General features: G+C 44.4%; 1 protein-coding gene across 2 annotated transcripts in view; it reads right to left on the reverse strand.

Annotated features, from left to right (window-relative positions):
* Positions 1 to 14,559, reverse strand: part of LOC146829850 (nicotinamide N-methyltransferase-like) — a 198,481-nt gene extending 183,922 nt beyond the window's left edge. The window contains exon 1 of one of the 2 annotated variants that reach the window (XM_085608521.1): positions 14,382 to 14,559. Coding sequence is in view for 1 of the 2 variants with exons in the window: in XM_085608520.1 (XP_085464646.1) it covers positions 14,382 to 14,529 (148 nt within the window). In the remaining variant the exon portion in view is untranslated. The remainder of the gene's footprint in view (positions 1 to 14,381) is intronic. The other variant, XM_085608520.1, reaches the window with a different exon arrangement.
* Positions 14,560 to 16,103: the final 1,544 nt, after the last annotated feature.

The following is a 16,103-nucleotide window of genomic DNA, read 5'->3' on the forward strand; positions in this document are numbered from 1 at the left end:
AGCTAACAAGGATATACATAATTCTCTGAGTCCATGCAGGGGATTGTGTAATCAACTCCTGATAGAGTCTCGCGAGAGTCAACACCTTTTTAAAAATAAATGAATAAATGCACACTACAGTCATATTTTAATGAACCTCTTTTTATGGATTAATATTAAATAATAACTGTACACATGAAAAATAACTCCAATCATTAGATTAAAAGCAAACATAGAACTCTAGTGAGTTATCACACACTTAAAAAAATAAATTACCTAATTAAACGTAATACTTTACAATATTATAAAAACTGATTACTATCTTTCTGAATTGTAATTAAAACTTCAATGCAAAAACATATAGAATGCCTTTGAAAAGTATGCTATTAAAATATTATTGAACTTGCTGGGAAATATTTTAATATGAGAGTCAAAAGAACTGGAGAGATAGACAATATTAACAAAATGATTCTGGTATTACTATGTTTCATTCTCAAACATAATTTTTTAGAACTATTTTGCAAAATGTGCACCATTTCCTGTTAAGTTACAATAAAAAAGCAAATTACTTTCAGAATATTGTCCTCACACAGAATATATTATTCAGTTATTCTACAATACATGCACTTAAAAGAAATAATTTACTTTAAAAGAACCCTAGAAATTCAATGCAAAATCTAAAGTTAAAGTAACATTATAGTTAGGTGAATTACTCAGTGACAGCATTATGTTTGGAACTAAACAACACAGAAATTCAGTACTTATAGTTAGCAGCAGTAACTATAACTTGCACCCCTGCCATGTACTATTATGACCTCACATGTGACATAACTGATCATCATGTTCTATGATTTCATTTATGATGTCACTGATTTTTCAAATGACATTGATGATATAACTGAAGACATCACTGATGACATCATCCAAAATTCACTTCATATTGCTCTATAAATTAGTATGACATTAAAAGCCTCAGAGTAAGTGCAAAATAGCACAGGACAAAATCAGCCACCACTCAAACAACTCACGTAGATGTTGAAAACAAGCATTATATGCAACATTGAGCATATAACTTACACTTTACAGGTAGCAAAGGTCAAATTAACAATGACACACAAATATACAAGAAGCACCCATTGGCTACATTCTTCAATCTCTATACAATTGTTGACAGAAAGCCGAAATAGTGAATGCCAGTTATGAAAAACAACTGCCCTACTATTGACAGCTTATATCTGTATCATAGCCTTGACACTCACCGAAGCTAGGTTGAGGAATGAAGTCAATATGAGCCAAATAATAGGTACTCTAAAATTTATTTTCACTGTGGAGAGATTTTACTTTTTATCGCACTGTTTGCAGACAGTACAACTCTCATGACAAATGTACCACAAAGCATAAAAAAAACTACAGAGAACAATGTACATTATTTGCAACAGATGGAAAAAAAAGACTATTTGTTCAAAATAACCACAATCCTATGGTGCTAAAAAATATACTATCTGCACCCTTCCCATTGTTGGTCAAAATTTACAGATAGCTCATCTATTCCAGCAAAACTAGCCCATGCGTATATCTCAGTTCCTGGTACACAAGTCTTCTATGTTAAGTATAAATTATCATTCTGACAACATTCTCTCTAATAACTCAAGCCATATTTAAAATATTAGCAGCTACTACATAGAATCTATCTCCTGTAGAAAACATATTCTGTGCCACCAAAATGTTATGTGGAAATTAATGAATACAAGTCAACTGTCAGGTGCAAACAGAGTTACTCTTGAATGCAAACATTTAGTACATCTTCTATGTGCAGTGTGGAGTTGGCTGCCTGCAGGGGTTTTGTTTTCTTAGCCTGGCCACAGGGAGGTTGGCATTACATATAGCAATAAGATGTTAATTTACATTAAAAAAATATAGCAATTCAACAAAAAAAACAAAGGTTAAAGTAATGTTACAATAGGGTGTGATCAAAATATTTGTTTTAGTTCAAATAAAAACGTACACATTCACTGAAAAAGACAAAGGTTAAAGCAACTTTATAGTGCGGTGCATATGTCAGTGACAACATTAACATTTCGAACAAAAAAAACACAGAAATTCACCAGTTATAGGTAACAGAACTGACTTTGCTTATGAATTCACATTTTCCATCACTGATGATGTTCTATTGCACCATTGATTACATCAAGGATGACATCTCAAATGACATCACTGATGACATCATCCAAGATTCTTTTGTACACATTGCTCTATAAACAGTTATGGCATTAGAGGTACGCAGTAATATATAGGAGAGGTTAGACATCCTAGTTTCACTTTGACACTAGAAATAATATTTGAACTAAGTTATTTGTTTTTCTCCAGTTGTTGATGGGGTCATGTAGTCTCCATGATATACAGGAGTCTTCATGTTTGAGGACGGGGCACCTGGACTGGCATATGTAGGTTTATTGCTTTGTCAATTTACCTTTGGTTTGGTGCCAAGTAATGAGGGATATAGACATAGGCAATTGAATAGCTCTTGTAGCTCCAGCGAAGCTAAGGAAGGTGAGACATCTCTTGTAAATTTTATGTTTCGTGGAAGTTGGCACTCGGTGCAATGCTAGGGACATAGTAGGCTCTACAGTTCCTAAATTGTGACTCACAATCTCAGGATGATTGATCTCTTCTTGGGGTAGTTCCTTCTGAGCATGGAAGAGGCAATAACGTTCTACTCAGAGAGATTTGTTCGTGTTAAGGGGGGTCTGCAATGGAGACAGGAATATAGTTTATATGTCTTCTACCCCAACATGTGTTGCAGGATTCCTCATGCTGTACTTCTGCTGTTGGAAAATCCAATACAGCGGAGTGCAGTCATTTCCATTTATAATATCAATACATTTTACAAGAATAGAAAATTCCCAGAACAATTTGAAATTATTTTTCCAACATTCTTGGCAACTTACTGCTGACACATTCCACCGTTATTTCAGCTTTGTATGCATTTCTCTTACTTCAACGGGCCAAGTAGCACAATGACTGTCCATAGATTCCAGGGGGCTTTGTATTTTCAGTGGCATTGACCATAGCATGAACCTTGGCTGAGTGTAGGGAAGAGCCTCTTTTGATATGGTAAACCCCACGTTTTGCCTGAAACATGATGTGATTTCGAATGAAAGTGCACTGGGTCCCTGCTGACCAGGTTCCCGTGGCCAGATCTCTTTCTGACCATGTTTGGCTTCAGCTGTTCCTGTAAGTCCCTAGTAAATGGTACCCCTGGTATCTAGGGCATTGGGACTGAAGAGGGTCCACTAGGGCTGAAGCACATATTGTGCCATTCTTGGGACCCCTATACAAAACCATGTAAACTGCCAATGCATGCTGCTTGTCTGGGTGTAGAGAAAACTGAAGATTTGAGTTGGCACACATGTCTGTGTGCCATGCCCCAGACACTGATTGACATATAGGTAAGTCACCCCTGCTGCAGGACCTTACAGTTTTAAGGCAGGGTTCACTATATCCCACATGTGGACATATCTGCCTGAGCAGCTATGACCCTAAAATAGTCCATTATTGGATATTGTATGTGCACATGGTAGCCATAGTGAGTCCATGGGCTGGACACTCGTCATAACAAGTTCCCCCTCACTTTGATGGCTTTACTGTATCCAGGGGTGTTTTGTACCAAACATGTTGTCTTAATAAATCCACACTGATGCAAGTATTGGTTTTTATATATAAATGCACACAGACAACACCTTAGAGGGTCCCCTGAAAACCTACAAAACACTGGTGTGGTGTCTGACTAGTCTTAGCCAGACTGCCACCACCAGACATGTTTCTGACTTCATGGGGTGAGAGTCTTTGCTCTCAGAGGCCAAGAACAATGCTTGCTCTGGGCTGAGGTACTTCACGCTTCCTCCAGGCCAGAATAGCATGGCGGGAAGCTTCAAAAGTGATGCGACATTTGAAATGCGACCAGGCAACTTCATATAGTAGAGGATGCCAACCCCCTTTTCCTGATCCTCTTTCGGTAGCAGGACAAGTTGGAAAGATTAGGAGGTGGGTCCATATTCAGCCCACTTTTCAGTTTCATCCATCTTGTTTGAGAGGGAATTAGTCAATTAGGGTCAGGGTTGTGTCCACTCACCAAAGACAGTGGACACATCGATGGTGTAGAAGCCCTAAAGGTAGGTAACCCATTGACTGCTACCTGACTCCCCTTGTAACACTCTTAAATGTAGAATTTAGATACCAACCCTTTACCCTGAACTTTAGATTTGATGGACCTAAGAAGACAGCGGACAAAGAAAAACTGCTGACCCGAGAACAGAAGACCTCCTGCAGACATTTTGGTGCAAAACCCTGCATGCTGCCTCAAGGACTCGACAATTGTGGTGTGCTGTCTCATCCTGCTGCTGTGAGGCCTCCAAAAATCCTGGCGTTACAACAAACAATTGATGGACGGAATGCTGACAATGCAGACATTCTCCCCCAGTCAAGAGATCTGGGTTAAATCCATCATTCTTTTGCCCACTACACCAACCCAGTTTAGACATGGCCATATGCAAATCAGTCTTGACCCTGTGCCTCATGGGAACAGTCCAGCCCGAACTGCCAAGCCATGTCTTCACTGGACCGGAATCAAGCATCCTAGGACCGGTTTCTGACTATCAGCCGTCATCAGCCAGGATAGCTTGACTCCAGTGGCGTAGTGAGCACGGGTCCCACGTCTGGGAATACCCATCCCACTTAGGGCGAAAAGCGTTACAACAAACAATTGATGGACGGAATGCTGACAATGCAGACATTCTCCCCCAGTCAAGAGATCTGGGTTAAATCCATCGTTCTTTTGCCCACTACACCACCCCAGTTTAGACATGGCCATATGCAAATCAGTCTTGACCCTGTGCCTCATGGGAACAGTCCAGCCCGAACTGCCAAGCCATGTCTTCACTGGACCGGAATCAAGCATCCTAGGACCGGTTTCTGGCTATCAGCCGTCATCAGCCATGATAGCTTGACTCCAGTGGCGTAGTGATCACGGGTCCCACGTCTGGGAATACCCATCCCACTTAGGGCGAAAAGCGTTACAACAAACAATTGATGGACGGAATGCTGACAATACAGACATTCTCCCCCAGTCAAGAGTTCTGGGTTAAATCCATCGTTCTTTTGCCCACTACACCACCCCAGTTTAGACATGGCCATATGCAAATCAGTCTTGACCCTGTGCCTCATGGGAACAGTCCAGCCCGAACTGCCAAGCCATGTCTTCACTGGACCAGAATCAAGCATCCTAGGACCGGTTTCTGGCTATCAGCCGTCATCAGCCAGGATAGCTTGACTCCAGTGGCGTAGTGAGCACGGGTCCCACGTCTGGGAATACCCATCCCACTTAGGGCGAAAAGCGTTACAATAAACAATTGATGGACGGAATGCTGACAATGCAGACATTCCCCCCCAGTCAAGAGATCTGGGTTAAATCCATAATTCTTTTGCCCACTACACCATCCCAGTTTAGACATGGCCATATGCAAATCAGTCTTGACCCTGTGCCTCATGGGAACAGTCCAGCCCGAACTGCCAAACCATGTCTTCACTGGACCGGAATCAAGCATCCTAGGACCGGTTTCTGGCTATCAGCCGTCATCAGCCAGGATAGCTTGACTCCTGTGGCGTAGTGAGCACGGGTCCCACGTCTGGGAATACCCATCCCACTTAGGGCGAAAAGCGTTACAACAAACAATTGATGGACGGAATGCTGACAATGCAGACATTCTCCCCCAGTCAAGAGATCTGGGTTAAATCCATCGTTCTTTTGCCCACTACACCACCCCAGTTTAGACATGGCCATATGCAAATCAGTCTTGACCCTGTGCCTCATGGGAACAGTCCAGCCCGAACTGCCAAGCCATGTCTTCACTGGACCGGAATCAAGCATCCTAGGACCGGTTTCTGGCTATCAGCCGTCATCAGCCAGAATAGCTTGACTCCAGTGGCGTAGTGAGCACGGGTCCCACGTCTGGGAATACCCATCCCACTTAGGGCGAAAAGCGTTACAACAAACAATTGATGGACGGAATGCTGACAATGCAGACATTCTCCCCCAGTCAAGAGTTCTGGGTTAAATCCATCGTTCTTTTGCCCACTACACCACCCCAGTTTAGACATGGCCATATGCAAATCAGTCTTGACCCTGTGCCTCATGGGAACAGTCCAGCCCGAACTGCCAAGCCATGTCTTCACTGGACCGGAATCAAGCATCCTAGGACCGGTTTCTGGCTATCAGCCGTCATCAGCCAGGATAGCTTGACTCCAGTGGCGTAGTGAGCACGGGTCCCACGTCTGGGAATACCCATCCCACTTAGGGCGAAAAGCGTTACAATAAACAATTGATGGACGGAATGCTGACAATGCAGACATTCCCCCCCAGTCAAGAGATCTGGGTTAAATCCATCGTTCTTTTGCCCACTACACCACCCCAGTTTAGACATGGCCATATGCAAATCAGTCTTGACCCTGTGCCTCATGGGAACAGTCCAGCCCGAACTGCCAAGCCATGTCTTCACTGGACCGGAATCAAGCATCCTAGGACCGGTTTCTGGCTATCAGCCGTCATCAGCCAGGATAGCTTGACTCCTGTGGCGTAGTGAGCACGGGTCCCACGTCTGGGAATACCCATCCCACTTAGGGCGAAAAGCGTTACAACAAACAATTGATGGACGGAATGCTGACAATGCAGACATTCTCCTCCAGTCAAGAGATCTGGGTTAAATCCATCGTTCTTTTGCCCACTACACCACCCCAGTTTAGACATGGCCATATGCAAATCAGTCTTGACCCTGTGCCTCATGGGAACAGTCCAGCCCGAACTGCCAAGCCATGTCTTCACTGGACCGGAATCAAGCATCCTAGGACCGGTTTCTGGCTATCAGCCGTCATCAGCCAGGATAGCTTGACTCCAGTGGCGTAGTGAGCACGGGTCCCACGTCTGGGAATACCCATCCCACTTAGGGCGAAAAGCGTTACAACAAACAATTGATGGACGGAATGCTGACAATGCAGACATTCTCCCCCAGTCAAGAGATCTGGGTTAAATCCATTGTTCTTTTGCCCACTACACCACCCCAGTTTAGACATGGCCATATGCAAATCAGTCTTGACCCTGTGCCTCATGGGAACAGTCCAGCCCGAACTGCCAAGCCATGTCTTCACTGGACCGGAATCAAGCATCCTAGGACCGGTTTCTTGGTATCAGCCGTCATCAGCCAGGATAGCTTGACTCCAGTGGCGTAGTGAGCACTGGTCTCACGTCTGGGAATACCCATCCCACTTAGGGCGAAAAGCGTTACAACAAACAATTCCAAAAATCCTGGAGCACCTACAGCCCTTCGACAGTCGTAGAGATATTACTCCCTTGCAGTTCCCAGGCACCGATCCCGCATTGATAAGTTTACTGACTTACTGCTCCCTGGCGACTCCAATGCAGCAACTAAGCAGGAAGAGGTACACTAGCTTTATAGAGTCAGATCTGTCCCTCCTATTGAGTGAGAGAGCACCAGAAACTACCAGAGCCGTAGCAATACCCAGTTACCAGACCACCTGCAACCCACACAAGATGAAGAGTCCAATCCTTACCCCAACTGCCCAGGAAACAAGCACACATCAAGGAATGTTGACACCCCTGAGACCCATTTCATGAGTGGCCCAACCGTCTGGAAATCATCCCTGCGACCTGCCTGCCCCTGACCATCTTGATGCAAAGTACCTGTCTGACCTGTATGCTCTGCACCCAGACAGCCAGGCCTGCTTGCTAATGAACAAGCTGTGCTCCCATGGTCCTGTGGCCCTTGCAACCCGAAACCTTGTTTGGGGTCCCCCTAGCTTATGTATAAGTCCCTCTGTGCAGCCTGTTTTAAGGTGGCCCCCTTCGTCATAGCACACCAGCTACCAATGATCTCAGCACCCTGCTCCCAGCAGAATCTGGGATACCCCCAATGATCCGCTGGTAAAAACATTGGACCTGGCCTTCCTACTTACCTAAATACAGAAGGTGAACCCTGAGAACCAACTGTCCGGTTTTCTATCTATTTTTCTCCATAGACTTCTATCATGTGTAGCTGTACACAACTAAAGGTTATTCTCCAAACTTTGAATATTCAGAACTTGAAAAGTACTTACCTGTGAATGACGTTCTTGGTCTTAAACATGATACATAAATCAGTGTTACTTTTGCAAATTAATCTCAGATTTATTCTTGAGTGTGTGTCTTATTTATTGCCTCTGTGAGTACAACAAATTCTGTGCACTACCCTCTGATAAACGTAACTGCTCACCCACACTACCACAAAGAGAGTGTTAGTATTTTCTACTTTTGCCTCTTCATATCAAACTGGGACCCACTGAACTCTCTGGACAGTGTACTTCATTTTAGTGCACTATATAGAAAGCCAGCTTCTACACTGAGCATTTATGTTATTAGAGAGAGGGGCTTGGCCACATCAGTCGTTAGGGGTGTGAATATCTGGAATGTCAGGAGTACGGATTCCGGGGGAGATGCAGAGATAGTGGAAGATTTGTGGGTTAAAGGAAATGGAAAGGAAGACTCTCTTCCTTTTAACAGAAATACCAGCACTTTCGGTACTAGAAAGAGCGGAGCACACTGCAAATGTTTCTCTTGTAGTATTGCTTTCCTACTATTATAAACATTAATTATGAGGCCAACCTCTCATAATGAGCTTGAGTACAAAGGTGTCACAACATTTTGACTTTGTGATTATATTGAAAGACGGTGTTTATAGCAATGGAAAAAAATCCAAAGTGTTAAAAACAAGAAAATCTCAAAACACAACATTATATCAATTTAATATGCAAACAATTGCGGTAGAGATACTTTCCTTTGCAATAAAGTTTCATAATAAAAGCAATTACAGTGAAAGTACCAATTCTCCGCTACAGCCCAAAATAGAAGTATTTATTTTTTTATTCTTCAGGGACAAACATCTGTCTTCTCTTATATCATTCACTCATTACAGGCTACCTTTATATATATATGTCATTTGAGATATCATCAGTGATGTCATAAATGATGTCATAGAACATGTAAAGAGTGATGGAATAGGTTAGGTCATAAGCAGAGTAATATGACATTGTGCTTTGTTGTGCCATTATCTGCCTCACCAGCACCTCCAGCTGGCACTTAGTGGTCAATTCTTTCCAGACTGCTCAGATCCGGCCCACGCTCTCTCCTCACAGGGTTTGAGGATCAGCTGTGGGGAGGTGCCCGCATCTCACACTGGTATCATACCGGCAGATCCTGCACCCTCTGATTTAGGTATGTGAATCTTTTCTGTACATAACACTGATAAGAGGTTAAGTTTAGTGACTAACTTTGACTGTGATGGATTCCCAGAGCTTGGCATTTGAACCAGGCTCTTTCCTCACAACCCCTCCTGCCAGAACCTCCAGCTAATCTCTCTTGTACTTACCTTTCTCTTGCTGAGCCTGCATTGTGAGTTCAGGCAGGTCACAAGGATCACATACCTATGTGTGATAATAATGAACATAGTCATTCTGCGTCAGGTAGAATCACAAGTGAAATAACTGGATGTAAAATATTTGTACCCAGAACTATAGGATGTGGTTCCAATGTGATGCAGAAGGGGTGGTGCAGTAACTCACCCTGTGATATCAATATCCTTTGATATCAGTCTTAAAGAGTGAGGCAGTGACTCACCCTGTGATATCAGTACCCTGTGATATCAATCTTAAATGGTGGTGCAGTGACTCGCCCTTTGATATCAATACCCTGTGATATCAGTCTCAAAGACTGGTGCAATGACTCACCCTGTGATATCAGTCTTAAAGGGTGAGGCTGTGACTCACTCTGTGATGTCAGTACCCTGTGACAGCAATCTTAAAGGTTGGTGCAGTGACTCACCCTTTCATATTAATACCTTGTGATATCAGACTTAAAGGGTTAGGCAGTGACTCACTTTGCAATATCAGTCTTAAAGGATGAGGTAATGATCGCCCCTGTGATAAGAGTTTTAAAGGGTGAGGCAGTGACTCACCATATGAGATCAGTACCCTGTGACATCTGTCTAAAAGGGTGAGGAAGTAAATCACCCTGTGATATCAGTACCCTATGATACCAGTCTTAAAGCGTAATAGAGTGACTCAACCTGTGATATCAGTACCATGTGATATCTGTCTTCAAGTATTAGGGAGTGACTCTCTCTTTGATGTCACTACTCTGTGATATCAGTCTTAAAGAGTGGTGAAGTGACTCACCCTGTGATATTAGTCTTAAAGGGTGAGGCTGTGATTCACTCTGTGAAGTTAGTACCCTGTGATAGCAGTCTTAAAGGGTGGTGCAGTGACTCACTCTGTGATATCAAAACTCTGTGATATCAGTCTTAAAGGGTTAGGCAGTGACTAATTTTGTAATATCAATCTTATAGGATGAGGTAATGATTGCCACTGTCATATCAGTTTTAAAGGGTGAGGCAGGAACTCACCCTGTGATATTAGTAACCTGTGATATCTGTCTAAAAGGGTGAGAAACTGACTCACCCTGTGATATCAGTACCCTGTGATATCAGTCTTAAAACGTGAGGGAGTGACTCACCCTGTGATATCAATACCCTGTGATATCTGTCTTAAAGTTTGAAGGAGTGACTCTCCCTTTGATATCAATACCCTGTGATATCAGTCTTAAAGAGTGGTGAAGTGACTCACCCTGTGACACCAGTCTTAAAAGGTGAGGCAGTGACTCACCCTGTGATATCAGAACCCTATGACATCAGTCTTAAAGTGTGAAGCAGTGACTCACCCTGTGATACCAATACCCTGTCATATCGGTCTTCAAGAGTCAGGCAGTGACTCACTCTGTGATATCAGTCTTAAAGGGTGAGGCAGTGACTCACTCTGTGATATCAGTCTTAAAGGACAAGGTTGGGGCTGCTCCTGTGATATCTGTCTTTTAGGGTGAGGCAGTGACTCTCCCTGTGATATCAGTCTTAAAGAGTGGTGAAGTGACTCACCCTGTGACACCAGTCTTAAAAGGTGAGGCAGTGACTCACCCTGTGATATCAGAACCCTATCACATCAGTCTTAAAGTGTGAAGCAGTGACTCACCCTGTGATACCAATACCCTGTCATATCGGTCTTCAAGAGTGAGGCAGGGACTCACTCTGTGATGTCAGTCTTAAAGGGGAGGCAGTGACTCACTCTGTGATATCAGTCTTAAAGAACGAGGTTAGGACTGCTCCTGTGATGTCTTATAGGGTAAGGCAGTGACTCTCCCTGTGATATCAGTCTTAAAGAGTGAGGCGGGGTCTCATACTGTGATATCAGTCTTAAAGGGTGAAGCAGTGACTCACTCTGTGAAGTCAGTACCCTGTGATATTGGTCCTGAAGTGTGAGGCAGGGACTCACTCTGTGATATCAGTCTTAAAGGGGAGGCAGTGACTCACTCTGTGATATCAGTCTTAAAGAACGAGGTTAGGACTGCTCCTGTGATATGTCTTATAGGGTGAGGCAGTGACTCTCCCTGTGATATCAGTCTTAAAGAGTGAGGCAGGGTCTCACCCTGTGATATCAGTCTTAAAGGGTGAGGCTGTGACTCACTCTGTGAAGTCAGTACCCTGTGATAGCAGTCTTAAAGGGTGGTGCAGTGACTCACCCTGGGATATCAAATCTCTGTGATATCAGTTTTAAAGGGTTAGGCAGTGACTAATTTTGTGATGTCAGTCTTAAAGGATGAGGTATTGATTGTCCCTGTGATATCAGTTTTAAAGGGTGAGGCAGTGACTCACCCTGTGATATTAGTACCCTGTGATATCTGTCTAAAATTGTGAGAAAGTGACTCACCCTGTGATATCAGTACCCTGTGATATCAGTCTTAAAACATGAGGAAGTGACTCACCTGTGATATCAATACCCTGTGATACCTGTCTTAAAGTATGAGGGAGTGACTCTCCCTTTGATACCAATACACTGTGATATCAGTCTTAAAGAGTGGTGAAGTGACTCACCCTGTGACACCAGTCTTAAAAGGTGAGGCAGTGACTCACCCTGTGCTATCAGAACCCTATGATATCAGTCTTAAAGTGTGAAGCAGTGACTCACCCTGTGATACCAATACCCTGTGATATTGGTCCTGAAGTGTGAGGCAGGGACTCACTCTGTGATATCAGTCTTAAAGGGGAGGCAGTGACTCACTCTGTGATATCAGTCTTAAAGGACGAGGTTAGGACTGCTCCTGTGATGTCTTATAGGGTAAGGCAGTGACTCTCCCTGTGATATCAGTCTTAAAGAGTGAGGCGGGGTCTCATCCTGTGATATCAGTCTTAAAGGGTGAGGCTGTGACTCACTCTGTGAAGTCAGTACCCTGTGATAGCAGTCTTAAAGGGTGGTGCAGTGACTCACCCTGTGATATCAAAACTCTGTGATATCAGTCTTAAAGGGTTAGGCAGTGACTAATTTTGTGATGTCAGTCTCACAGGATGAGGTACTGATTGTCTCTGTGATATCAGTTTTAAAGGGTGAGGCAGTGACTCACCCTGTGATATCAGTACCCTGTGATATCTGTCTAAAAGTGTGAGAAAGTGACTCACCCTGTGATATCAGTACCCTGTGATATCAGTCTTAAAACATGAGGAAGTGACTCACCTGTGATATCAATACCCTGTGATACCTGTCTTAAAGTATGAGGGAGTGACTCTCCCTTTGATATCAATACACTGTGATATCAGTCTTAAAGAGTGGTGAAGTGACTCACCCTGTGACACCAGTCTTAAAAGGTGAGGCAGTGACTCACCCTGTGCTATCAGAACCCTATGATATTAGTCTTAAAGTGTGAAGCAGTGACTCACCCTGTGATACCAATACCCTGTGATATTGGTCCTGAAGTGTGAGGCAGGCACTCACTCCGTGATATCAGTCTTAAAGGGGAGGCAGTGACTCACTCTGTGATATCAGTCTTAAAGGACAAGGTTAGGACTGCTCCTGTGATGTCTTATAGGGTAAGGCAGTGACTCTCCCTGTGATATCAGTCTTAAAGAGTGAGGCAGGGTCTCATCCTGTGATATCAGTCTAGAAGGGTGAGGCTGTGACTCACTCTGTGAAGTCAGTACCCTGTGAAAGCAGTCTTAAAGGGTGGTGCAGTGACTCACCCTGTGATAATAAAACTCTGTGATATCAGTCTTAAAGGATTAGGCAGTGACTAATTTTGTGATGTCAGTCTTAAAGGATGAGGTAATGATTGTCCCTGTGATATCAGTTTTAAAGGGTGAGGCAGTGACTCACCCTGTGATATCAGTCTTGAAGGGTGTGGCAGTGACTCACTCGGGGATATCAGTCTTAAAGGACTAGGTTATGACTGCTGCTGTGATATCAATCTTATAGGGTGAGGCAGTGACTCACCCTGTGATATCAGTACCCTGTGATATCAGTCTTGAAGGGTGCGGCAGTGATTCACTCTGTGATATCAGTCTTAAAGGGTGAGGTTATAACTGCCCCTGTGATATCAATCTTAAAGAGTGAGGCAGACACTCACCCTGTGATAGCTCCCTTAAAGATGCTGAAATGCAGCACCTGCTAGAAGATAAACTCTCTCAGGAAGTTGTGCCTGGATATTTTTGAGTAAGAGAAAGACTTTAAAGAAATTGATTGAGGCACACAAGAGGGTGCTGCAAGAAGGCCTATGCGTAGCTTACAAAGGGCATTGTTTACACTTGTCTGGATAAAGCCTCCTTTAGAGAAAATGTGAAAGTTGGGTCATTACATTCAATAGCAGTGTTGATAGAAAAGGCTTGCCCTAAAGAAAAGCAGATTAATGAGATCAGCTTTACAATTCAGCACAATATGCATGGATCGACAGCACCTGAACCCTCCCCTTCAGCTGACAGGTAAATTCACTACACACCGCATGTACCATATCTCTGTACTTGGACACAGGCGAGTAGGCACGTGGAGTACATGAATTTAGGTTCAATATATAGGGGGCACATGCATAGTTCAGTCTTTTAAGCACAGGTTAATTAACACAGAGGAAGAGTAGAAACAGGTATTTACACAGTGCGCAGTCACAGACCCTGTTGGTGAAACATCAGTAGTAGACTTCTAGAGAGAGCAGATCTCTTCTGCTGTGAGGAGTTCATTCTATCAGTATCCTGACTGGAAATAATTCATTCTTGCTTTATTCTTAAAGGAACACACAGACCTGAAAAAGAGGCATCCTTTCCATAATTTAGGTGGCTGTCTGACTATTCGTAGGATACATATTGTCTAAATATTAACACCTTCTAACAAGTATTTGCACATGAATTCAATATGCATTGTAGACATGTGAGGGACGACTTTCTTGACTGACCACAAATTATACTTTGAGAAGAAGCCTGAATAACACGTACCCGATGAGAACATTTTGATATAGCCAGACAACATCTCCACAACAGCATCAATATGAAATTCAGATTCTTGTACCAAATAGTCTTCTTTGAACATTCTTGGATCAAAGAACTGGTCATACTGGTCTTCTATGCTGCTGGAAGCGGCCATTGTTTCCACAGCGCTGCGCCCCTGCTTTCCATCCTTGTCGCCAGCACTCACAATATATAGAGAGCAATCAGCATTGCAAATGATCTACAAACAGTGCACTCTTCAATCGCAGGCATGTTATTGCATCATCTGCCAAGTCTGAATTCCAAATGTAGGCTCACTGTTTATTTGTTCATGTGAACGCATCCTGTGTCCACACCCCACCTTTCCCGACTGTTAGCCACAGCCCTGCTGCATACCAAAGCAGACAAACTCTCACTGTGAGTGCAAGTTTTTGTTTTCTGGATCATGCATTCATTCTAAGGTCCAGAGCTACAGACGCCAGACCTCCTAGGGTCCTCACAATGTGAAGGGTGCAGGCAGTGGACCTCTGCTGCTCTTAGGATTAGGTTCAGAAGGTCCCTTCCTCAGTTCAGAGCAGCTCTCCTCAGTTTCTTCAACCAGGGAATAAGGAATTCTCTTCTGCCTTCTGTTTACAAGGATTGGTGCCACCCATGTGACCAGGTAAAGGTTGTGAAATGTGTCCATAATGCAAGGGAAGTATTGTGTAATTCATAATTATTTTCCTATTTGTAGGCTTCTCTTTTTTGATATGTCTACACTTTACATATTTCAGTTCCACAGGAGGGCGATCCCCAAGCAGGGATCCACCCACTAGACACCAGGGAGGGGGGAGCGGCCCCTTGGGCAAGGGCCTTTGCTCCCCCCTGTGTATTTTTGGGAATTTTTGTCTTTTTGCCCCACCTTGGGGGGCAGATGGGGGCAGTAGCCCCCAATCTGCCACCCCGGGGGGGTAAAAAGCCCACTAGACACCAGGGAAGTTGCGTAAAAAAATAAATAGGGGTGGGGGCTGCCCAAAACGGGCAGGCCCATGCCCCCACCCCACCCCAATTACTACAGTCTTTCTGCCCCCCCGGGGGCAGATGGGGCATTGGCCCCTAATCTGCCCCTCTGGGGGGGCAGAAAGCCCACTAAACACCAGGGATTCGTTTTTAGTTTTATTTTTAGGGTGGGAGCTGCCCGCAACGGGCAAGCCAATGCCCCCACCCACCACCATTACAGCCTTTCTGCCCCCCCTGGGGGGCATATGGGGCATCGGCCCCCAATCTGCCCCCCCGGGGGGGGGCAAAAAGCCCACTAGACACCAGGGAATTGTAATAAAAAAAAAATAGGGGTGGGGGCTGCCCAAAACGGGCAGGCCCATGCCCCCCCAATTATTACAGTCTTTCTGCCCCCCCTGGGGGGCAGATGGGGCATTGGCCCCTAATCTGCCCCTCCGGGGGGGCAGAAAGCCCACTAAACACCAGGGATTAGTTATTAGTTTTATTTTTAGGGTGGGGGCTGCCCGCAACGGGCACGCCAATGCCCCCACCCACCTGCCACCATTACAGCCTTTCTGCCCCCCCTGGGGGGCAGATGGGGCATCGACCCCCAATCTGCCCCCCCCGGGGGGGCAAAAAGCCCACTAGACACCAGGGAATTGTTTAAAAAAAAATAAGGGTGGGGGCTGCCCAAAACGGGCAGGCCCATACCCCCACCCCACCCCACCCCCTAATTATTACAGTTTTTCTGCC

The sequence above is a fragment of the Triturus cristatus genome, chromosome 5_2, assembly GCF_964204655.1.
Source record: "Triturus cristatus chromosome 5_2, aTriCri1.1, whole genome shotgun sequence".
NCBI lineage: Eukaryota > Metazoa > Chordata > Amphibia > Caudata > Salamandridae > Triturus > Triturus cristatus.